Below are 25,738 nucleotides of genomic sequence, written 5' to 3'. Positions count from 1 at the left end.
ATATTTACCACACCAAAAGTTTTCGAATTGAAAATGGTTTATATGAGAGATTTGCTCTCGTATCGCATTGCTCCTCCCTCATAAATGTTGTACGCCAAAGTTCCGCCAAGATTGCATACTCTCACTCACTTTCCCTTTTTTATCCTCTCTCTCCATCTCTAGTTCTCTCTCTCTCTCCCTCTCTTTCTATTCTTTATTCTCTGCCTCTCGTTCTGTTTATGCATGTTGTCTTACACTAAATGCAGACCAATTTTAGTTCCCGTTCCACATTTCATATTTGTTTAATACCACCGTACTATGCGATTCTCATGAATTCTAATAGGTCCTACAGGCTATAATGCCTTGATTATAAGTGTTAACCTACCAGGTGCGCGTTGGCCAGCTTAAATGTTTATCTCTGCTAATACTCTTACTCTAATTTACTCTGTTGCACTCTTCCCTCTCTTTCTCTCGCTCTCTCTCGCTCTCTCTCTCTCTCTCTCTCTCTCTTTCTTTTGTGTGCTTAGGTATCTCTGTCTATTTGATGCGCTTAGTATTTCGATTATTGTCAATGAATATACATTGCATACACATGAAGTCTGCATACCTTGGCAGCTGGCTTTAATTTGCCAAAAAGCCAACGTTCATTTGGCATTAAAAGCCAAGGCGCTAACAGAATTTGACATGCCACGACACGTCACGCGCAAAAACGTGGCTATCTGCAGCTTTTTGTGTTCGCTGAGTGTGTGTGTATGTGTGTGTGTGTGTGTATAAAGTTGTCATTGTTGTAATGTTGTTGTCGCTTTCAACGCCTCATTATTTGTGGACGGGGATCCTTTGTGGGCATCCTTTGTGGTGCGCATAAATCAACCGCAATAAGCGGCATCAACAGCGCCGTATCATAACATAGAATATTTATAAACTCTCCAGGAGCAGGAGCGAACACAAATGACAACAAAGGCAAGTGGTAGCAGGGGGCAGGAGCAGGGGGCAAGGCACAGACTATGGGGCAACAGGAAACAGAAACTGGACTGCTTAATGGCCGCTGGTCGGCTTCATTGTGAATTGAAAGCATTTACAATTGTCTGTCAACTGTGCCCCAGTGGCAAAGCTCTCTCTCTCTCTCTCTCTCTCTCTCGCTCTCTCGCTCTCACTCTGTCTCGCTCTCTATTCTGTTCGCTGCTGGACTTTGCCTCACTCTCGCTCTCTTTTTACCTAGCCTCCATGTACATGTCTGGCCCCACGTCTTTCGGTGTCGGAAATATTTCAGTAAATCGTAACTTCCTTATAGTGAAATTTCCGCTACCACTTAAAATAACAATTTCCGCTTCGGCAGTTTCTGTTACAGTTACAGAGTTGCACATAGTTACTGCCACAGTTGCAGCAACTACTTATGGCTGCAACATTCGCAACAGTTGCACCTGGCAAGGCACATCCTGTCTGATTATGAGGCTGTTCTGGCTGCCCGCTCATGCTGAAAGGCAGCGTCGATTGCCTAATTTTATGTTTAGAAATGCAGAACATGCCCACTATGCATGGTGGGGCCAAACGTCGGACGTTGACCGAAAATAAATAAAAAACAATTTTGTATATATTTTGAAAGCGACTGCTCTTGGGAGTTTATTTTTCTCGAAGGGTATTTTTCACCTGTTTACGGCTGTGAGGTGAAAAACGTGTTGCATATTAATTTCTACCAAAATATTTGTACATTTTATCCATGGTGAGCTGTCTGTTGTGCGTGTGAGGGTGTGTGTGTGTGTGTGTGTGTGATCATAGGCTCAATTTTCACACTTGATTTTGCACAAAACGGCATTATGGCGCCCCGCCCATCAGGTACGCCACTCAACTTGACTAAACTCCACTCAATTCAAACTCCCATCGCCACTCACCAAATCGAATTAACGTCACTTTTCAAATTTCACGCTTTTCTCATCGCACACCTCCGCAAAAAGAATGGCCCACGCAGCACTCCAACCGCCGACCGAACGACCGCTCGACCCCTCACCTTTTCGCTCTCTATCTCTTTATCTCTCTATGCAAGCTCATTGAGGCGAAAACGCCAGACAGACGCCCCATCAAATCCCATACGAAAATCGCATCAAACACCGAGCATGGAAAAAGAAATGCATGCAGTTGACGAAGCTCAAATACACTTACCAAATTCTCAGATCCAAAATCGCATACACTATCCAGAAACTTCTTTAAATCCATTAACTTGTATAATCAAAAAACAAACTGATTCCACTTAGGAAGTCTACATGATAAAAATAAAATATAAAAAATTATAAAATAATTTAATATTGAGCAATATTTATTGTTTTTTAATTTATTTATATTACATTTATATATTTCTTCATTTTTATCCTTTTCTTAGTCAGATCATAAATTATTTGATGTTATATTTTGTAAAGCATGGACTAAAACGTTTCGCCTAGAATTCGGATCCGAATATGTCCACAATTATTACGTTAAGCTAAATAGACTTCAGTTCAAGAATTCTCAGGTATTCCTGAATTTGAATTATAGCAAACCTGTTATAGAAACTGGAATTCAATTATTCTGTGCCAGAATCCTTAAAGATACGATATTGCATTTGCTTTTTGAAGCGACCTGCAAAGCTTACGTCTCAGCTGCAGTTGCCAAGGCCAGCAAAGGGAATTTGTGAAATACATGAACAGCTGCCTCAGGCATCAGCTTGTGCCAGCTGTGTGCCTGGCATGCCAATTGCAGCGATGTCCTGTGCACATCCTGCATCCTTGTGCTCTACTACTGTCCATGCTCTGTCAGCTGCACTCGTGCCGAACTAAGCAAAACTGAAACAGAAATTGAAGTGCAAACTTGGCTGAGTTTACTCCGACTTATAGTCGAGCAATGCTCTCCTGTTAGCTTGTTCTGCCAAGTGAGTTGCTACTGTTTTAATACACTAACATGGGGTATTATCACATTGACAATACATGTGTAACAAAAGATAAATCTTTTTTACTTTAAGCATAGTTTTTATAAATTTGCAAATGCTTTATTCGAATTTAATGTAAAGTGTTTTCGTTGCAGTCCATCTACAGTATTATATTACTTAGTTATTATATTACTTATTTTATTCATTATTTATTAATTAACTAAAACATTTGAGAAGATATCACCTTAACGCAAGCCAAAGCAGTTTCTGAAGAAAAGAACGGATACGAATACCCGATGTAAAGAAATTTTTTAAAAAAAAATAGAGAGATGAAACCTGAAAGACATAACATAAATGGTTATCTAACTATGTACGGTAGATGTCAATTTAAAACAGTATAAATAAAAACGAAAATTATTCAATTCAAATTGTGAAAGTATGATATATGACAAGCCCAGTTGTGAAATAAATCGATTTGAAGGATGTGCAAAAGCTGATTAGCAAACCGAACCCAAAGTCAGGGAATTGGTTCCAACTGCGAGTCCTGCCCTAGCTATAGAGTATTTAATGTGCGGTGCATTAAGAGCTCTTTTTCCAGCTGCTACTTTTGCGGCATCTCTATCTCCACGACAATCCAATCTTCCTCTCCAGCTCAATTATGTGCGCTGTCAACGTGTGTAGTCCTGTAATTGTCTAATCACTCCCACTCGCTCTTTCTCTCCATCTCTCTCTCTCTCTCTCTCTCTCTCTCTCTCTCTCTCTCTCTCTCACACACACTCACATATACCAACTGTGGTGTCTTACTCATGCTCTGTACCTTTCTTTTTTTGGTTTGGCAGGTGGATCTGCGTCACATCGATGAACTGAATGGCACCAATGTGGTTGAAGTGGGCGTGGATCTGTCCGAGTTCTACACGTCCGTTGAATGGGATATACTTGAAGTTCCTGCAGTGCGGTAAGTTTTCCATGCAACTACAATACAAATCTACAAACGCCAGCATGCAACAGCAACAACAGCAACAACAACAACAGGTTTGGCAGCTGCTTTGGCAACTTTTGGCCGCTGTCACAAAACACAAACACAAATCTTCCGAATGTCAGAACATTTTGCACAGGTCAAGGATACGAGCAGGACAGTAGCAGCACAACAGCAACAACAACAACATAGAATTGCGACGACGACAAGTTGCTGATGATGAGCCTCTACGATTCGCAATGGGCGTGGTCCACAGTTTACCGCCAATATTTACACTTGTACATGAGGAGGCGTCGTCTGTTTCTCTTTTCGGCCTCCCCGCCCTCTATAGTCAGCAGACTCCATCACAAATCGCAAGTCTTGCGAGTCTGCAAAAAGTTTTTAAATTAAAAAACTTTGGCGCCGGCTACCAAAAGAGCAGCCTCTAGACTGCGTGTGTGTGTTTGTGTGTGTGTGTCGCTCTCGAAAACAACTAGGCTAGAGCTAGGCAAGAGGCTGTTGTTGTTTAATTGCCACGCCCTCATTTACACATACCTGCCCGACCCAGCATGATGCTGCTCGCTCGTGTGCACACACACATAAGCTAAATTGTGGGCGGCCCGAAGGCTGAGAGCTGCCGGCAGAGTGGGCGTGGCTCTAATGTGTTTAGCCCAAGACAAAGGGAACAAATTTCAAAGAGTTTTCGCACATTTTGTTGCGCCTCGCAAAGTGCCAAAAAAGTTTTCAGCTTTGAGCGGCAAATTAATAAGCAGGCTAGAGGCACACACACACACACACACACACAGACTACCATACACACACACACACACACACACACACACACCATCATACACACATTTAGACTGAAACCCGAATGAGCATGGAACAGCAGAAATACTTGAATCTTGCAACTCATTTCGAATATTAATCATTTCGAATATTAATCTCAAAAGCGATTAGCAAATATTCGATTCGTTTACTCTTATCAGAGCTGTCGAGTCGCTAGTTTGCTAAAACTAACCCCAAAAGCGCCTTATATCATATACATATTATTTTCTATTAAATGTGAGCTTAGCTTATCAATTTAACTATTTTTAAGCCAGCCAACACGAGGTTAGTGTTGTTTTTGCTAATACAAAAAAGGTCATCCGCTGCTCCATCCATTTCTCCACGCTTGTAATTCTCAACATGTTAAAGCCTCAAAGAAGGGACAAGCGGTGTGCACAGCTCGAAAGCTCTTGAAATCGCTTTGCGATATTTTATATTTTACTTATTTGACTATTTATATGTTGCTGTTAATACCAAGGTATTATAAAATGTACCTCTAGCCGACCAGCTAAAAAATAGTGCTTATTATTAAAAAAGCACATACTTGATGCCACAATTTGTACAAATTCTCGGCAAGTCTCAATAGACGAATGTCTACAGTCATATTCCTCTGGCCGTCTGTCTGCAGAGGCAGATTGTAAAGAGTGTGCTGGATCCGACCAATATATAAATTAGCTGCCAAAGAAATGATCGTTCAAAAATTAGTTCTTGTATAAACAAATCTTGAGCAAACTTCGCATTTACAAACTTAAACTTATTTCCTACATATATTCATATAATAGACAACATTGAAAGAATCGGACCCGCAATTACGAGCTCAGCTACTTTGCTAACATATCTGCGAAACCATATCAAATCACATAGGTAAAATTTGTAGTCAATCAGTCAGTCAGCCAGCAGCTTAGGGTTTTCACAATCGCTCCATTGAAGCCCAATTTTGGGCCAATCAACTATTGTGCATTCAATTCAACGAACGAGGCACTCAATTATAAACTATCGCTATAAATTTTTGAAGGGTTTCCCCATACGCGGGCACATGTCCTTTTGTTATGGCTGCAATTTACGGATTAGCTGACTGAGCACCGAGCATGCACGAGGATTTCACCGATTCAGTAAAGTCCTGCCCTGCAGGCATTAAGCTTGGATGTGTTGCTGTTGTTGTGCTCAGTTATGGCCATGGTCCAAACAAAATTTGATTACATTCGCAATGCTTTCACAATATTGTTGTTACCTTATCCAGTTGAACACCCTTGAACACCCTTGATTTAGTCCTCTTCCGACGTGTTCTTTTTTTTATTGCCGCAACTTTTTTTTTAAGATTCGCCTTCGCATTGGGCCCCGGGCAACGCAACTGGAATGAAATTTAAGAGCGAAACAAAAGTTGCTGCTAAAAATGCTCATAAAAAAGGGAAGTGCAGACGAGACATCTGTAAGTGGGCGCGGCTAGAAGATATCCTGTACGCAGCGACGAGCTTCCGTATCAAATATTCCCATCTCCACTTACAATTCACGCCATGTTAAATGTTCTGCGGACAAAAATTCCTCTTAAAATGTGTTAATCAAATACCTTCATGTAAAATGTTGTGTCTTACCTATATTGGTTATCGATGCCTGAGCAAGTTATCGATAATCCGAGTGTATACGTACACATGTTGAAAAATAATCTCCATCTGATGAAAACCTATGCACAAAATTTTTGTCTAAAGCCTAGATTGAAAACCGATAATCTAAAATTAAATAATAAATAATATTTTGAATCTGCGCAAGCTACATGTGAGCCTACATACAAAATGTTTCTTAAAGCCTAATTTGAAATTTTACTTTTATCGACTTTGAGGTTAGTGATCGATAAAAATATCTTAATCTATTTAAAGAATATGAAAGCCTTTATACAAAATTTTGAGCCAAGAACCTACATTGAAAATGGTTTATCGATTTCGGGGCTTAGTATCGATAATCTGAAACTTTACCTGCGCATAATTCAAACATTATGCATATGATAGAAACTATTTTTCATCTGCGTAAGCTACATGAGAACCTACTTGCAACTCGTCGATTATTATCGATTTCATAGTTAGTGATCAATAATCTCAGATTTAAATCTGATCGAAATACGGACATTAAGTCGATTGTTGATAGTTTTCGTGATCAGAGATGCCTCCAACTGCCTGTAAAATACAAGAGTTTACCCTTATATGACAGTTTTCAATGAGTACAGGGTATAAAAACCTGGCGACAAAACGTGCAATGAGCTGAGCGTTGCTGTGGTTGTTGTTGTTGTTTTTGTTTTTCTTGCGTTGTCGTTGGCACGCGTGCCAGCCACAAACATGTCGCGACGCACGTCGCCGTTTCGGGTGTCCGTGAAAGTGTTGTTTATGGCCCAGCAGCACAAAGGACACACATACACACACACACAGTCAAAAACAAATAAACTCAAGCAAAAACTGCTCACCTGCTGCGCGGCGTGCAAAATGCACTCGCTGTGGCACATTATGTGCGCTTGTGGCAAGCAGCATTATGTGGCACACCCAAACACACACACACACACACACGCACAAACACCTTGAACTTTACAAAAGTTGCGTGCAATTTAAATGTTAAATAAATCAGCGTAGCGCAACTTTGACCGCAGCTACTCCAAGAGCCGAACGCCTTAGTTGCATGTAGCAAGCCAACCCCTGTCCCTCCCCGACAGTCTGCCTGCCCATAAGCCCCCAATTTGAGGTCGCTTTTGACAACGGGCAACACTATGCGTCAATACGTCCAGGTGTCTGGCAGCTCTATCTAACATAACTCTCTCTCTCTCTCTCTCTCTCCCCCTCTCGTTCTCACGCTGTGTGCGCCATTTCACTTTCTGTCTGTCTGTCTGTCAATCAGCGCCTGATTGCAGTGCTCGGCGCCTAACTGAAGTGGGCGTGCCCATGCAGGCTGTACGTACGTGCCGCTACAGCCACGCCTCAGCGCTCAGCGCTGCGTGCCACACGTGGGCGCCTCAGTTAATTTAACTGTCGATGTTGATGCGCATTAAAGTGAATCCTGGCGTGGAGTCCGCTGCCGCGGCTGCTGCTGCTGCTGAAACTGCCTCTGCCACTGCCGCTGCGACGGCAACTGCTTCATGGCAAAATTACGCTACGTGCTGTGAATTGTGTTGCAGCATTTTAGGCGCAGCCTCGAAAGCAGCCACCCACCAACAGCTGCAGACAATAAAGGGACCAGCCAGCCTTTGACTTTGCCTTGGCCCCGCTTTAGGTGCCACTAGACCTCCTCCGCCCGCATAGAGGGAAAAGCCGCAGTCCGCTTCTGGTTTGTGTCACGCACTTGTGGCATAATTTACTATAGACTGCGGCACACACACACACACACACACACACACCCACTCGTACACACGCACACACGTGGCAGCTGCTGTCAACTTTTTAATTCCTGTCAATGACTTGAGCCCCTTTGCGCTTTGGCTCTGTTGTGTCATTTTTGCTATTACGTGAAGCAGAAGCTGGTGTAATATATATTTGGAGGCTGTATTTTTTAGCCATGTCATGGGTTCAGTCATTATGAACAGTTGAGCATCCAATTGTCTAGCAAATACACGTTCAAGGAGTCAAACGTCTGTATTATTTCTGGGAATCCACAACTTTCACTCAGAATGTGAATATCATATTCTTTACATTCTCAAGTTGTAGGATATAAGTAACTTTTGAATCCCAACGATATTAAGCACTTATGCAAAGCATTTGAAATTCGCGTTTTCTTTACTGATTAAAGAAATTCCCTCCAATTGGTGGAAAATGCGTGAAAGCGTCAGCGGAAGTCAACTAGCAGATGTAAAAATGTGTATATATATAAAGTGTATACATTAGCTTAGTATACTCGCTCATTTTTCTTGGCATATACAAAAAGCGGCAAGACTCAAAGCTTTTAGAAGTCCACATAATAAAGTTCTGAGTATCAAATGCGATTGCATTTCTACTCAACTAGTTCGCTGTAAATCTAAGCCCTTGGGGTTTTAAAGCTATATATGAATAATTATACCTATTTTATTATGATTACCGATTAATTACCGATATATTCTTAGTATAAGTAATTGTTGAGGGGATTTGAAACCAGATCCTCCCTTTTCGGTAATAACCTTTACTTGCTTTGCTGCCCCATTTGAATACCTTAACACTTATTGAGCTGTTCTTGCTGTCATGACCTTTTCCATGTCCTTACCTATTTATGGTATATATATCTTCCAAGCAGCACCCTGCCAGCCACTGTTGTCGCTACCCCTGCGGCTGTTTTGTCTAATTGCCACGCTGCGTTCTGCGTTGCGTTACGTCGCACAAAATCAGGATGCCAGGCACATTCACAGGGCCGCCCCTTGGCAGCCAAGCAGCCCTTTGCTCGTCAAACTTATCGACAGACACTTTTACTTTAACTTTCGCTTTTACTTTTGTTTGATGGCTTGATTACAGGTCGCCAGGCAAAGGCAAAAGCAAAGGCAAAGGGAAAGCCAAAGGCGCAGGCTGCCATCCATCGATGCGCCTGATCGATTAAAACCATAATTAGCAAACTTTCGAGTGAGCCAAATAACACAGCTCCTTAGACTGCCTCCTTTTGCTGTGCTTCTTTTGGCTAATAGGTTTCTGGCGGGCCTTTTTAATGGCTCCAATTTCCATTTAGCTGCGAGTCTTTGTATTAAGTTCAGTTATTAAAATTCTATTACTTACATCAAATGGCCCAGCTCCAGCTTCTGCTTCTCTTGCTGCTGCACTCCTGTTCTGCTCCAAGCACTGATTTCTGCGTTCTGCCGAATTCCGCACCAAATTGAAACAAAATGACAACAACAAAAACAACAGAAGAAGCAATTCGACGGAAATAACAAAAAAACAAAAAAAACAAAAAGGAAAAGAACCTCAAAGCGAAAAGAACTTGGCACAAAGTTGTAGAAATCAATCAAGCGTTGGACCCATAGCCATACTCTTACGCTACAGCACCCACTCACTAACCCACTAACCCACCCACCGTCTCTTACTCGCTCCCACATCCTGCTGGGTTACAAGGTGGCAATGGCCGCCTAAGGGTCGCCGCGGATTCGCTTTGAAGCGCGCCGCCTGCATCCTTCGGCGTTCTGCGGCCATTTTATGTGGCATTTGTCTTTTTGCTTTGCCTTCTTTTAGTCTGCTTTTCACTTCTTTTTTTATGTTGCCAATCATTTAGTATTTATGCGTGTGTGTGTGTGTGTGTGTGTGTGTGTGTGTGTGTGTGTGTGTGTGTGTGTGTTTGCTGCCAATCAGCGTTTTAGCCATTTCGGTCAGTCGGCATCAAAATCTCTGCCCTACCTTCCCTTACGGTGGGGCATTTTAGCTTAACTACTTGAGGTTCGTGCCGCGGCACTTTTCAATTCTGTGTCAAGACGTTCTCATCAACCAATTCGCTTACATTTCGCCAACTGTTGGTTCGTACCTTGGTTCGCCAAATAACGAAAACATGTGCTGAATGCAACATAATGGGCTTAACCGATTCCGGCTTAAGCGAATTTGTAAATTTGCGAAAAGCTTTCTTTAAACATTTAACTTTAATTTGTTTCGTTATATCAATAAAAATAACAATTCTTTTGGAATTTCCCTTTGTTCAAACCTAGTTTGCAGCCTTGCTTAGAACGTTTGTTTTTCTTAGCGTTATGTTTGGCTTAAGGCTCGAACCCGCCATTTAGGTTCGGTTCATGAGCCCATTGGTAACCAGCCTTGAGCCTAGGTCTTGGTTCAACCTTTGGGCTTTTCATATATTCTCAAAATTTTAATGACACAATCCAATTTTAACTCACCGATCTACCGAAGATATTACCAGCCTTAGATATTCACATATTGGGGCTTAAAATGGATCTTTTCCGAAAATTTGAAAGTTAAAACCTAAGTTATATGTATATGCATTGGGGCTAATGTGTAACTGTGCTCTTTATATTATATTCTAACAAACAGAATTTCAGGCTTTTTTCACTGGCAAAAGTCGACGATATTGTGAAATTCACTGCATGTGCTTTGTCTCTCATTTTCGGGCCCATTTCCCAGCCGCTGTGGGGCTTTTTCATTTTGATTTGGTTTTTGGTTTGTTTTCATTACGCATACGCCGCGTCGTACGAGGCATTGATGAATTGTTGCCACTGCCGCCTGCCTCCTGCCTCCTGCGTGCAGTCACATCAACCATTCCTTTTCTTGGCTTGTTATTTTTCTTGCCTGATGGCTGGTTGTCGCTGTTGCTATTGGTGTTGCCTACATGGCGCCACCGTCTCCAGCAACAACACACCATGGCGATGGCGGGGCGATGGCGATGGCGACGGCGACGACGTGTCCAGACGTGACCAGACACGCGCTCGTATTTGGCCGCATGTGTGCGACTTTTGCTCCTGCTACACCTATAGCCCCAGTCGCTTCTCCCAGTTGATTTGCTGCGGGCTAGGGCTAGGGCTTTGCCTATTTTATGATTTATTGTATGTTTTTTTTGCCCAGCTACCCCAACTAACATAGACATCACAGAGCTTATTACACTGACCTTTACACACACACACACGCACGAATCTCAAGTTTAAAACAAATAGATGCGAAACCAAAAAGTTGCCATGTCGATACTTTGAAGCTTAAGAGTTTTCCAAGTTGTCTGTGCAAGACACAGCAAATGGGAGTTGTTTACAATGAAGTGAGAGCTTTTCGGTGGAGCGAGAACCAGAGACTAAAGTGTCCAGCTCATTGAGTAAAGCACACTTAAGCCGTCTTATACTTGTCTTTATTAATTTTTCATTTTCTTTTACAACGCAGAGAGAGAAAAAACGCTGCTAAGACAAACTCTTTTGAAGTGCATTCGTAAATGAAACAGTCGTACAGCTTGAGTCAAGCATAATTTCTACTTAAGTATATATATATATATATGATATATATGTTCTAAATGTTGATGAATTCTGGCGTCAAAAAAAATCAAAGATGATTTAAACCTTAAATGAATTTAACCTAGTATATAAAGTCGTGTTGGTAGAAGAAAGAGAAAAGTTTGAGAGAATTGGCACGTTTCCATTTTGATTTATCTCAAAACCAGATTTAAGACGTTGCGTATTTAGCAAGTCAATGCTTGAAATAAGAGTTTCACACTTAAAACCAGTAAAACTCCGAAAAGTTCTAAAGTTCTTGGTTATTTCTCGCAGTGCACGCATTTCCTCACGCTCCAGCCAAAGCTTAAGCTAGCTGACAGCTAGTTAAATTGCGCTTCGTTTTCGCAGTCTTTACTGTAATTGTAAAGCCCTCTGCTCAGTGCTGCCAGATGTGCTGCAGTCTGTCTTAAGGTAACCAGACCTCAGTTTAATCTACATGCTGCATTTTTAAGCAGTGTGGCAAGGATTGATAAATTATTACAGCCAAATATTATTTAGTAATTGATTCTCGGGTAATATTTAAGATTCAGATTCAAAATGGAGAGCGTGGAACTAGGAGTAAGTGCGGGCATATTACCGAGTCAACTAAATTAATAATTTAAGCACAGTCCATAAAGTGTTATGGTTGAATATCTTCAAAACTTTGTAAGCTCTCTTGATTTCATTAAAATCACATAAGGCCAAGGCAGATTTTCAGGAGTTGCGCAACTTAATTAAACTATAATTAACTTGAACTTTTAACGGATTCTAGTTACGAGCCGCAAAACGTTTTCTATGATGTCTTTTTACACTTTGTCCACACTGCGAACAAGTATATATTAGCATTAGTTTATTAGTTTTGAGCCATATGCGCCTTTAGGTTCGTGTTGCTTCCCGCAAGAACGCAACTTTTTCCACCCCTTCAAAGCTTAAGACAAGCAATTTATGTTTATATGTATTTATCACTCACATGTACTAGACAATTGCTGAGCTCCTCAATACCTCGAGTCACCTGATTTGTGGTTTTAGAGTCAAATATTGAAGGAGTCGGGCCAGCTATTACTGCTTTTGCCATTTTGCTTTTGGCATTGCTCTCTGAACCGCCTTAACTTTTGCCTCACCTGACATTAGATCGATTGAGTATCATGAATGTTAGTTTCTATTTCTTCCTCTGTCCGTTTGGCCTAGCCTGTGAGCTATTTTTTATTTATATACCGGATTTCGACTGATATATGAAGGTTTCCTCTAAAGTGATAGTTTTGTATTTTGCCCAAAATCGACCAGATGAGAAGATACCCTGCATCCAGCTGCAAGCCGCCTTTAAAAACATTTTAGCTTCCTTATAAACACACACTCGCTTAGCCCCACACTAGGAAAAACACGTTCTTGGATAACTTTCAGGCAATAAATACTGTGTTATTACCTTAGCCGAAGTTTATGGTATACCTCTAATCTGTGTATACTATAAACCAAGTTCATATTGTTAAAAATCATTATTTATCTATGTTATGAAGATGTAGATATACCAAGAATATACACATATTCGTTTTAGGTTCAGACAGGGTTTCTTCTGTCTGTTGCATACATTTGAACAAAACCATTATACCCTTCGTGCCCATTTCCACAATCTTTACAGGGTACATGGAAAACTACTCCAACGCTGCTGTCCAACACATCTTAAACTGTGTCCAACGCTTAGCTGGACATATTTTAGTCATTTTATTTTGGCCATGTGATAAGCATCTGTCGAAGCAACTTGTGCCTGTTATCATCGTCATCGTCATCATTATCGTTGTTCCTAACCTCTGCTTTGCCATCTATTGCCACATACTTCATGTCTATCTGTGTGTGTGTGTGTGTGTGTGTGTGTGTGTGTGTGTGTGTGTGTGTGTGTGTGTGTGTGTGTGTGTGTGTGCTTAGCAAAATCAACTGCCAGAAATACTTCGTTGTCCCGGCAGCAGCACTGTCGACGGTTCTGCCGAATACAGCAAGAGCTCTGCTCGTGCTGCGCTCCTGCCCGCCCCTTTGTTGTTTATTATTTATTTACAATATTTTCTTATTCAAAATGAAGCCGCAAGCCGCTTGGAATTATTGATGGCAAATATACAACATACACAAGACCTAGCAGTGCCCAGGCCGTGCCCGGCCAGGCCAGGTCAGGCCAAACCCTTTGCCCACTGTTGTTGCCTAGCTGCCGGACATTTCTTTTTCTACCTTTTATTTTTTTATTTTTTATTATTTTGTTTTCCCCCTCCAGTCCACTCGAGAGTTTTTCAAGTGCGGTCGCCAAAAAGTTCTTGACTCAATTTACAAAATTTGCTTGCTTTCTGTTTTTATTATTTTTTATTTTGTTCTTCTTCTCTCTTGTCTTGCTGGCAGTTAAAGATTATTAACTTTTAAATTATGTAGACGACAGGAGCCGACTGGACAAGCGGCAGCGCGACTGGTGTCAGGTTCATTAGCCAACATATACGGCCTGCGGAGCGGGCGGCTGAGAGGGGGGGTTGAGGTTTGGGGCTTTGGTAATGAAACAAGGGGCAGCCGCCGCAGTCCGCGGGCCACAGTTTGGCAGGCAGCGAGCAGTTTGAGAGCCACAGCGAAGCCTTTAGAAATTATTGTGAGCTTTTTCAATATTTATCGTGGCGCTGATGATTTATGTGCTTTGGGCTTGCCACACACACACACACACACTCACACACACACACATAATATATGATGCCGTTGCGGATGTGCTGTCTGCGAAGCAGCAAACAACGGACTATAATAAATAAACATTTACGAGCCATGTGGCATATTCTAACCTATGCTCTCTCTCTCTCTCTCTCTCTGTCTTTCTCTATTTAACTAACTTTCTCTGTTTTGTATTCTATAGGAATGAAAAATTCTATACGTGCTGCGATGAGCCCTATCTGGACATAACATTCAACATCACAATGAGACGCAAGACGCTCTTCTACACGGTCAACCTGATCATACCCTGCATGGGCATCAGTTTTTTAACCATATTGGTATTTTACCTGCCATCGGACAGCGGCGAGAAGGTGAGTTCATATGCGGCGCATTGCAATTTCATTTTGGGTAGCTTTTCTTTCAATTGTCAACATTCACAATGAACCACCAGCTGATGCATCTACATTTATTTTCCATTTTCCATTTCTTGTTGTTATTTTTTTGTGGATATTTTCTTTTATGGTCTTTCAACCAATTGCCATAATTTATTGCACACACACTTTTCACAGGACCCCCTTTCAATGTGCTTTTAATTAAAAACAAAAAAAATATATAAGCAAGTATCGCTCTAGCTGAAAGAAGTCGACTTGTAAATACCCTGCACCCGTAGCATGCAGTCGTACCTCTTAAAATGTAATTTCTTATTGTCCGACCGCCATGATCTGGGCTTAGAGATGGCATTCATATGTGAATATATGTTTATTATCATGAAAAATACGGCTAGCATATACCTCTTCAAATACATATTCTCATTCCGAGAAAGTGGTATCCAAATAGAAAATACGGGTCTTCAAGTCTCCATTGCTTTAGTAGGGTATTTAGGAAATCAAATTTTCAGAAAACAAATGAAATAAATACATAAGAAGAACTCAGTTGATTTAGTCTTTTAACAATTCATACAAACAGACTAAACCATTTTAATGGGTACAGGGTATAATAATTTCACGCTTAAATGAAAATGAAAATGAAAATGAAAATGCATTTCAACATGCTCTTTCTTTTTCACTATTTGCCGCCATTTAACTTTGAATTAATAAAATTACATGTTGAATTCAATTTAATGCGAACAGATATGCATACACTCAAACACACTCAAAAACACTTAAACACACACACACACACACACACACACACACCGACACAGATGAATTGTTAGCGTTAAAAAACGTGCGCTATTTGTGGTTTGTTCTGCACATTTCTCAGCGCGATTCTTTGTGCCGCCCGCTGTGGCAAAAAAAGAGGCCTAAAATGGACAGAAAAAAAAAATGTGAAAGTAAAAATAAAACGGCATAATGCATAAATATAAATATTAACATGCTGTGGGGACTTATGAATAAATTACGGCCAATTTTCAAAATAAATAAAACTCAAAAATAATTTGTATATGAGCGCGGTTTTTATGAAACTGTAACGTCGCCGTTGACGCTGACGTCGACGCTGACGTCGACGCTGGCAGCGAAGCTGCGCTTCAGCCGTCATGCATAATTTGTGTAATAAATATTGACAGTACATACCGTCTATTTGATGGAGCACGCCTATAGCCTTGTGACAGCCGGATAAAGCGATTCGCTAGAGAATCCGCAAATGCAAATTATACGAGTTAAATAATTACATAACCTGATAATTCTCCAATGGAATTGCAACTATTTAATGTAATGCGTAATTGCAAAAACCTCTCTTACCAGTCGCACAGCGAGTAATAAGTCTCGTTGTATTTTGTGAGAGTCTTGACTTAGCTGAAAAGTGGCGAGTAAATTATGATTCGCTGCTGCGGCAAAAACTATATTTTATAAGCATTTGTTTGTCAAGCAACAGAGTGCAATTTTCTACTCGCAGATGTCACAAGAGCGAGTATAATTAAATCGCTAATGCAGCAACAAAGAACTTACAAGAGCGTTTAAATTATTTATGTAAATTGACTTAATTGTCAATCGTGGCCGTATCCACAAACTACTTCATCTGACTCGCTGATGTAAAAACGGCGAGTGCATTTTAATCGCTAATACAGCAAAAGACGACTCGAGAAAACAATTGCGATGAAGAAAGTGCTCGTTGAAGAAAGTCGGGCGAGTAAGGCAAGACTCGAACATTTGTACTAAGAGATATAACGAAGCTGATCGATAAGCAATATTTTGTATATTCGAACGAGACAAGATAAGCGCTAAACAGTTCAAAATAAAAGAGAGAATTGGTTAAGTGAGCGACTGGGCCGAGGTCTGAGGCCTGAGGATAATATGGCTATGGCAACGGCATTTCAGTTTCGGTTGGCTCGAATAAACAATTCATTGGCTTTTTATTTAACGAGCCAGTCGAGCCGGCCGTGTTGTTCGTTCCTTTTATGGTCGCACGACAGACAGATAGATGGTCAAGTGGTCTGATGGACAGAGCACACACAGGGCCCGCACAAATATTTGCGCCTAAAAGCGGTCAACATATTGAACAGCGCATTCCCAGCAATGGGCAGCACACATCCCGGGATCAGTATGGTGGGCCATAGAATAGCCCGAATTAAGTTTGGAATAACTATCGCAGCTTTTGCACGTAGCGGGCCAATCGGAGTCGAAATCGGATTCAGAATTCGAATTGGAATTGCAATTGGCAATTTACATGCATATGCGGCGCAACGCACTCCATTCATTCAATTGCCGGAGCTGTGTTCGTGTCCAATACTAAGTAGCTGGACACTGGGTAGCCACTCTGGTCGTTACACTTTCAGCGCCCACTGTGCTTTTATTTATTTATTTTTTTTTACTTTTGTGGAAACAATCACATTTTATACTACATATGTGGGTCAGCCTCTGAAGCCCGGCTGAATGCGACACAGGCGCGAAAATGTAGTGCACATTAATTACACACACACGCACACAAATGCACAAACACATTTGCATAAATAATGTCGCACCCCCTTGCCCTACCCTCGCACACTTTCTCTCTACGCGAATGCCCCATTAAGCCACGTGATTTCAGGTTGAGAACTTTGTACATGTCGCTTGTCAAAAGCGACTTGCAGCCTTAATTAGTCAGCGCTCTAATCGCTTTACAGCACTTTGCCTAACTAAGGCTAATTATCATAAAATCATTAGGCATCAAATTTATGCACACACACACACGCACACACACACACACACGTTCTCAAACACACTCACGCCCACAATGGCAGACATTTGAGTTTTTGTGCAGCAGCAGAATAACCCAAATTGTCCGTCTCAGATTCGACATTTAATTACTTTTTCAACACACTTCATTACAAGCAGCTTTCACACACACACACACACACACACATATACACACAGGTGGAAGAGTATGCAGCCACCTGAGCCACCTGGGCCACCTGTCCTGACCCGCAGCTCTCTCGCTCACTCGCTCTCTCTTTCTCACTCCGTCTCGCTGTCCTACACTTACACAACAAATCATATTGGGTTTGCTTTATTGAGCTAGCTGCGAAGTATGCTATGGTTTTTATGTGCTCGACGCCGCAATATATGCTGCGAATATTGAAGCCTGCCAGGCACCATGGTGCAAACTATGGCTTTTTCGGGCAAAAATGAAACATTATTCTTATACCCTTTCAGACAGCTTTGCAGCAGCTTCTACAAACTCCACTCACCAGAGGTCTGAAACAAATCCGAATTGCTGATCCACCTAAGAGACAAAATAATATAAACGCAATAACTAAACCTAAGTTAATCTACTCCACTTTCTCTTAATCCTTAGCATCTTGGTCTCGTCGTTAAATACGTAACATAAGTAACAACCAGTTCCGTCTAACCGTCTGTCTATGCGGCACAGATAACAGATTTTTACCTGAGCTCTGCTTAACAGCTGTTATCTAGACATATGTTATATTAACAGTTGTTGCCTTGGCTTACATTTTCGCATTATCTAGATATATGTTATATTAACAGCTGCTATATTAACAGAAGAAAAGTTAATTCATCCCACAGTGGATGCCTGGCCGGAGGGTAGGCAGAGGCGGAGGCGGAGGCGGAGACGGCAGCTTAGTCACTCAGCTTTCTATATGTTAATTTAAATTTCTTGTAGTTGTTGTTGTTTGTGTTGTCGTTGTTGACTCTTCTTCTTCACCAACTCCATCTTCTGTTTGTTTATGCATATACCACACACTCACACACACACACAAATCAATTGAAATTTGCTTTGACTTTCTATAGATATATATGTATATATATATATTAATAACTCGAGTATAAAATTCCCAAAAATACAAATATGCTCGCAAATGAATCGAAATTAATTTTGTTGCTGCGCAAATAAAGTAACCATGGGAATGCATACAAAAGAGAATAAAATCAAATTGTGTTTACATGCTGCTTAACTGAATGCTTTTTGAATTAGCTGAATAAATTCAGATAATTTTGTTGCTGTTGCTGCTGTTGCTGCTGTTACGGCTGCTATTGTTGTTGTCGAGGCCACAGCTGAATAAACTCTTAAAATACGCAAAAGTAATCATTTCTGTCATTGAATAAAAGCCAACCATACGCAGTCCCCATGCTATGTGAGGTCTCCTTTTGAATACAATATGCCTGACCCCACCCTCAAGCCCAAAGCCATAGCCGAGATAGTAATGGAAGCTCCATTGTTGGACTTCAAATGAAAATGCCTTTGGCAAAACTCTAAATGGCATTGGAAGAACATACTTCAACAAGTCGCAGCTCGTTCTCAACAGAATTATGTTGATCAAATTTATTTTTAATAATTATATACGAAAAATCCGATTTCAAATAATTCACTTTTATTAAATCCTGACTAACTGAGTCGTGTTTAAGCCCAATGCGTAGGAACTGTAAAGGTTAGGCTTTTATTTAAGTTCATTTATGTGCACGCTCCGCCGGAATAGTCGGCTTTGGAATATTCCACCCGCAGCTGTGGAATATTAGTGGAAAACAATTCAAAGAAACTTCTTTATTTATTATCCGATCGACTCACGCTGATAAAAGTTGCTAAAAGTAAAAAGTAACAGAAAATTAGCAAAAATAAAAGTAACTTAAAACCAAAAAAAAAAAAAAAAAAAAAAAAAAAAATCATCCGATCGGGCTCAGACTTATTTTCAAGCAACTTGATGGAAATTAGTTAGAGAGATTAGAGATTAGAGATTAGACTACAAGTTAACCCAAATTAATATATATGGTATTTAGCCAATCCTTTAAGAGAATAAATGTCTTTAAGGGGTATCCTAAAGTTAAGCAAACTCATGTCAACATAATTATATTAATACATTCATGCAACTAATGCACATACATAAACCTTATCAGCAACATTTTGATTGCGAGCACTTTGCGATTGTCGTTCCTTAATGGCGGCAAGGGCTGGCTCCAAGCCCTCAACGCGGCGCCAACTCGCTTTTCCGCTCACCTGCAACTCAATTTCCCAAATCCCTTGCGCTGTTCCGTCGACCGTCTAAAATCTGCAAATGAACTTGACTAGAACATCGCCTGACTTTCTGCGCCCATCACTCTCTCTCTCTCTCTCTCTCTCTCTCTCTCTCTCTCTCTAGCTCACACTCTGATTCTCTCCTTCTAAGTGTTGCCCATCTCTATCTGTTGCAGGTCTCATTAAGCATATCCATTCTGCTGTCGCTCACTGTGTTCTTCCTGCTGCTGGCGGAAATCATTCCGCCCACGTCGCTGGTGGTGCCGCTGCTCGGAAAATTTGTGCTCTTCACCATGATACTGGATACGTTCAGGTGAGTGAGTGTGACTATGAATGTGAATGCCAAACGAATATAAATACGATTGCGAATGCGAATGCGAATGCCAAAGCACGTTCGATTTGCATGCCAGCTGATAACGTTTAACTGTACCCTGGGGTGGGCGTGGCTGTTCACCTGCCTGTCTGCCTATCGCCTGGTTGTCCCTTGTTTATGTGACAGCCGCCGCGGCGGAAGCGGATGCAAAAAATAAAATTGCACGATCTTGGATTCTTTCATTTGGGGTATACACCCATACCCATTACAAATAAATAGACGGGGTATACTGAAGCCCCATTCACATATAGTACATGCAAGGGCCAAAAGTCGAGTCGAGTCACATTTTGCTTTCGAATTGTCTCACCTTTATGCCTTAATCATGCTATATCGAGGGTGCGACGATATTTATGGAAAACATTCTTTAATGCTCACAATTTCCACTTAGAGTTCCTTGTGTTTGATAACTAGGATATCTGCTTGTCGGTCAAATACAAGATTTTTCATCTATTTTTTTTAACCTGAGCTTATTCGTTTGGCCAGTTGCCCACATGCCACGCCCCAGTCGACTTGACTTGACTTGACTTGAGTTAACCCCGCCTCGGCTCGACTCGGCCGCAAGTCAAACTTCAAAAATGGCCCCGCAATTTACAGCCATTTGCCACGCCCACAGTTGCCGCACAAATGGCCGCCTAATTGTTTGTAAACAAAAGTCGAGGCTGACGGCCTGAGCTGTCCGGAGCTCACACGGAGCGCGTTCCTTGGCTGGCTGTGGCTGTGGCTGAGTCTCAGGTCGAGTCGAGAGGAGTCGAGCAGAATGGCCATGCCGTTTGGCGCAACAGGACTCGGACTTGGACCACAAATGATGTAATTAAGGCAATGGCCACAACAGCAGGCTCTGCCTCTGCCTCTGCCTGTGCCTGTGTCCGGGCTGGCAGCTAATTAGACAGACGCGGGCGTCACAAGTTAATTAGCCGGACTAAAAGACTAGACTACGCCCACACCCTATACACACACGCACACGCACACACACATACTAACTAGCGCCACGTTTGTCTCCTTTGCAGCATCTGCGTGACGGTCCTGGTGCTGAACATCCATTTCCGGTCGCCGCAGACGCACACGATGGCGCCCTGGGTGCGCACGGTGTTCATCAATCAGCTGCCGCGCTTTTTGGTGATGCGCCGACCGCTTTATCCGATCAGCGAAATGATGTATGTGCTTTTGAAAATATATATACATATATATCTATGTTGCATAACTTAATCAATCACATTAATTAACTTTGGCCATTTCCATTTGTCGCCCGCAGCAAGTCCTCGCGCCGGCTCATGGTGCGCACCTGTAATGGACTCGAGCTGAGGGATCAAATACCACCGCTGCCACCGCCCGTGGCACTGTCCCGGTAAGTGTGTCCGGCTTGTGCGGCCTGATTGTATGCAACTAACGTTTGATTTGCGGCACTTGCAGCATGCACCACAGCCCCAAGACAACGTCGCGCAGCACCTCGCCGCATCTGCAGCACAGAGTGCAGGCTCTCAGCTTGATGGACGAACTGGGCGGCATAGGCGGCGGCTGCGGAGCATCGACGATCACTGGACATCTGAGCTCGCTGTATCCGCCAACGATGTCGACGGTGAACCAGCAGACCTCGACCACATCCTCGCTAATCGATGCGCAGTACCACAATCAGTACCAGCAGACGGGCGGCTCTTTGCTGGACCATCCGCTGACGCCGACCAAGTTCCGTCAGATGACCTCCACCTCGAGCCAGACGGGCCAGAATGGAGCCGGTCATCATCATTACATTGCCGGCGGCGGCGGCGGCGGCGGTGGCTGTGCGGCTGGTGGTGGGGCTGGCAAAAGCAGCTCCACCTCAACGCTGACGCATCAAGCCAGCCAGGCTGGGAGCTATCATCTGTATCGCCAGCAGTCGAGCTGCTCGGCCAACTTCTCGCCATTGCCGCTGCATGCGCATCAGGCGCACGCTTCGACGAACACCAGCGACCTGGGCCTGGGCGGTAACCACAATCCCAATGTGATAAAGTCCACAACGACGGTCAACTCGGTGGCGACCGCCTCGACGCTGGCCGATTCCTGCTGCAGCGGCACCATACAGATACACCAGGGCATGGGCGCCGGCGCCGCCTGCCAATCCTCGGAGCTGCTGCATCTGCACCGACCCACCACATCTGCCGCGGCTGCGGCGGCGGCGGCGGCGGCAGCGGCAGCAGCAGCGTCGGCATCGGCATCAGGTGCCAGCACCTCAGCAGCTGCTGCTGCGGCTGCGGCGGCGGCAGCTGCGGGGGGTATCACGCCGCCCCCACCACCACCGCCGGCCTGTGATATACTGCCCGCCTGCCAGCGCGAGGGCGGCCCCCATTGCTGTACGGGGCGGGGCAATGTGCGCCAGCGCTGGCACACCTGCCCGGAGCTCCACAAAGCCATGGACGGCGTCACGTACATTGCGGATCAGACGCGCAAAGAGGAGGAGAGCACACGGGTGAGTTGCGAAGCCGTAGAAGCTGAAGCTCAAGCTGAAGCTCAAGCTGAATGTCTGGCAGACGCCAAATTAGGCTAAGCGATGTCGCCAGGCAAAGCCGAAAGCCGCTTAGCATTTGGCGGGGCTTAGCCTAAGTGCCAGGCAACTGTCATGGCATAGGGCGGATCGGAGATTAGGGATTGGGCTATGGGCCTACAAAATTGGGCGCACAATGTTAATAGGGCAACGCGCTGGCGGGCGCAATAAATTAGAGAGGCCTTAGCTTGGATTTATTGGAACGTCAATAATCGATGGGCGGCGACTCGATGACACCTAGCCAGGACAATGGCGGTAACAAATGAGCACAACTACCAGCTACCGCTTCCAGATGATAATGATAATGATAACGATAATGATAATGATGTTGCCGATAATATGGTCCAGACTAGAGACAGGCTTGCCCTTTGGTTGACCTTTCATCATGCATGTCCCGTGGTGGTCTTTCGTTTCCTGTCTGCGAGAACGGAGCATCGAAAAGTTTTAATGACTTTTCACGCCCGGCAGGTCCTTTGAGCCCTTGTGCAGTCCTTGCAAGTAGTTTGCCACGGCATAATGAATGTCTTGTGGCGGCACAAATGCCAATAAAAGTATTTTATTAAAATTACGCACACATTCAATCATTATTGGAATGTCATGCTGGGCTTAAGCCCTGCCACAGCACACAACACAACACAGCATACACATAGCGCACAGGACACGCAGGACATAGCACGACAAGCGGCAAGTATCGAGTTATGCGGGAAAAACATCAGACAGAGCACACATAATAGAACAGTTGGCTCTGCCAAAGTGAGCGCCGGCATTTAACACACATTCGGGCAGATGCTGGGGGCACGGAAACGGAAGGTGAATCCATAAAGTCATCTGAATGGTCGTGAGTCCTGACAGCGTGTCAATCATGCCTCGCTTATAAATAGGCCAAAAAGAACTCGTGACAATTCAAATGTTTCGAATGTCTTGCTGCACACACTGAGCTGCTCACATGGCATTCAATGATATGACTCAATTAACAGCAAGTACTGTGAATCATTTGCAAGTTGATTCTCGCATTCAATCAGATAATCCCTTATGATGTAAATGATTTGATTTAATATTATATTTAGTTTATTGAATTATTATTATTGTTTTTTATTTGCTGCAATCAGAATATTATGTCTTAAGTCAATGTATATGCTTTGAATGATTTGTTAACGAATTGATTCATTCATTCAATTCATTTATTCAGTTTCAGTTCATTGCATTTGTTTTGTCTTTCAAAACATTTTAAATGTCATTCACACATTTATTCAATCATATGTTCAATATAATTTTTTCATTTCTCATATCATCAATCTATTGTTTTAACATACTGTGAATCAAATTGAATAACTCAGACAGCATTCATTTAAAGTTGTATTTTAATAACAATTCAATATAGCATTAACTCACTTATTTAATCAGACTGTCTGAATGCTCGTTGATTTTGTATCCAATTAGACGCCTCATGTCAATGAATATAATGCGAATGACTTAATGCGCATGGACATTGATAAATTAGTATTCACTTTTATTTATAACGTTGCCTTTAACAGTATAAAGAATATCTATAATTATGCTAACCGAATGAGCATAATTTAATTCTCATTCAATGTGAAGTTTTATACAAACGCAATGATTCGAATGATTCGTTTTGACAAGAGCTATTCATAAAGGCATCAAGCGATTCTTTCGCTTTTGATTCATCTCCCAGTAATCCATAGCCCCACATTGATTCGAATTCTAATTCTTGGATTATCGACTGATCTTAGCAAATAATTCATTCAATCTTTTTGATATGGATTTTAAGCTTATCATTTTATTTGATTCATCATATGTAACACATATACATAACATATACTGTTTTTCTGCCAACAGGTCAAAGAGGACTGGAAGTATGTTGCCATGGTACTGGATCGACTCTTCCTCTGGATATTCACAATAGCTGTGGTCGTGGGCACGGCCGGCATTATCCTGCAGGCGCCCACGCTCTACGACACTCGCGTACCCATTGACATCAAGCTGTCGGAGATTGCCTCTACGACGGCCAAGCCGAATGTGGCGAGGCCTGTGTTGTAAATCCCATAAGGATGACACCGGCATCAACAACAGCACACACACACACACACACACACGCACACACACACACACACTCAGTGACACGCCCACGTAGATATGTATGTGCCCACACACAGACAGTCTGAAAAAGAACATGAGAATTTCGCTTTTAATTTATTTTTCGTATCGTGACAACAGGCAGCAACCGCGACAGCAACAACAACAACAACAACAACAAACAGAGAAACAAAGAAAAGGAAGAAGAAGAAGATGAAGAAGAAAATCCAAGTAACTATAACTATAACACAGCTGTATAGCGAAATAAAAGTATTTGTTATATACTTACATATGTATTCATAAGGTAAAGGAATGATAATGAACGAACCCTAACTAATTATAGCTAAAATTGTACACTAATGTTTAACGAATACAACAACAACAACAACAGCAACAACAACAACAACAAAAGAATTAAGCACAAAACAATTAATGAATTAAGAACGAGAGAAACAAGTTAGAGAAATTTGACGACAGGCTATTCCGGAAATGTACCAAATATGCGATTTGGTTGTCTCGTATTTAATTATTTCATGATCGTCGGCTATGACCCAATTTTGAATTTGCAACGGCCAGTTAAAGTTTCGAATGAACTGGAACTTGTTCTGCTTGCAATTGTAATTGTATTAGTGTGGCTGGCGTTGCCAGACCTATATGCATATACAGCTCGAGAGCAAGGTCAGAAGACATATCCATAGTTTCGCAATCATTCCCGCATAGATATATACTATATTTGATTTGCAAACAGAAATTGTTCAGGTAAACATTCAGCTGATCAACTGATCGACAGCTAGTTCACAGACGGAACTATCGATTCTAACTCGTCCCTTCTAATTAACATTTCGATAACTGTTAGCCGATAATCGATAGCCTGACAACTGAATTATAACAGTCCGTAATTTGTGGAACAGCAATTGAAATTTAGCAAATACACGAAACTTTAGTCAAAATGTTACATAGTTAGCTAAACTAAGCCAGAATCATAATTATAATTATTGTTGTAGTTCATTTCTTTTTTTTCCTATGAATTTGACACGAATAGGTCAAGCTAGGAGGAGAGAGACAGAGGAAGATAGAGTGAGAATGGGAGGGGGGGG

At 42.3% G+C, this 25,738-nt stretch overlaps 1 protein-coding gene across 1 annotated transcript in view; it reads left to right on the top strand.

Annotated features, from left to right (window-relative positions):
• LOC115767833 (acetylcholine receptor subunit alpha-like) overlaps nucleotides 1–24,957 on the top strand; it is a 53,240-nt gene extending 28,283 nt beyond the window's left edge. The window contains exons 4-11 of the mRNA XM_030712175.1: nucleotides 3,715–3,830; nucleotides 14,411–14,579; nucleotides 19,833–19,969; nucleotides 21,037–21,183; nucleotides 21,282–21,374; nucleotides 21,440–21,807; nucleotides 21,865–22,472; nucleotides 24,405–24,957. Of these exons, the coding sequence (XP_030568035.1) occupies nucleotides 3,715–3,830; nucleotides 14,411–14,579; nucleotides 19,833–19,969; nucleotides 21,037–21,183; nucleotides 21,282–21,374; nucleotides 21,440–21,807; nucleotides 21,865–22,472; nucleotides 24,405–24,605 (1,839 nt within the window). The 3' untranslated portion in view covers nucleotides 24,606–24,957. The remainder of the gene's footprint in view (nucleotides 1–3,714; nucleotides 3,831–14,410; nucleotides 14,580–19,832; nucleotides 19,970–21,036; nucleotides 21,184–21,281; nucleotides 21,375–21,439; nucleotides 21,808–21,864; nucleotides 22,473–24,404) is intronic.
• Nucleotides 24,958–25,738: the final 781 nt, after the last annotated feature.

The sequence above is a fragment of the Drosophila novamexicana genome, unplaced genomic scaffold (assembly GCF_003285875.2).
Source record: "Drosophila novamexicana strain 15010-1031.04,08,12 unplaced genomic scaffold, DnovRS2.1 tig00001466-arrow-arrow-pilon, whole genome shotgun sequence".
Taxonomy (NCBI): domain Eukaryota; kingdom Metazoa; phylum Arthropoda; class Insecta; order Diptera; family Drosophilidae; genus Drosophila; species Drosophila novamexicana.
The sequence above is the reverse complement of the archived record's forward strand: the minus strand, read 5'-3'. Positions and strand labels throughout refer to the sequence as shown.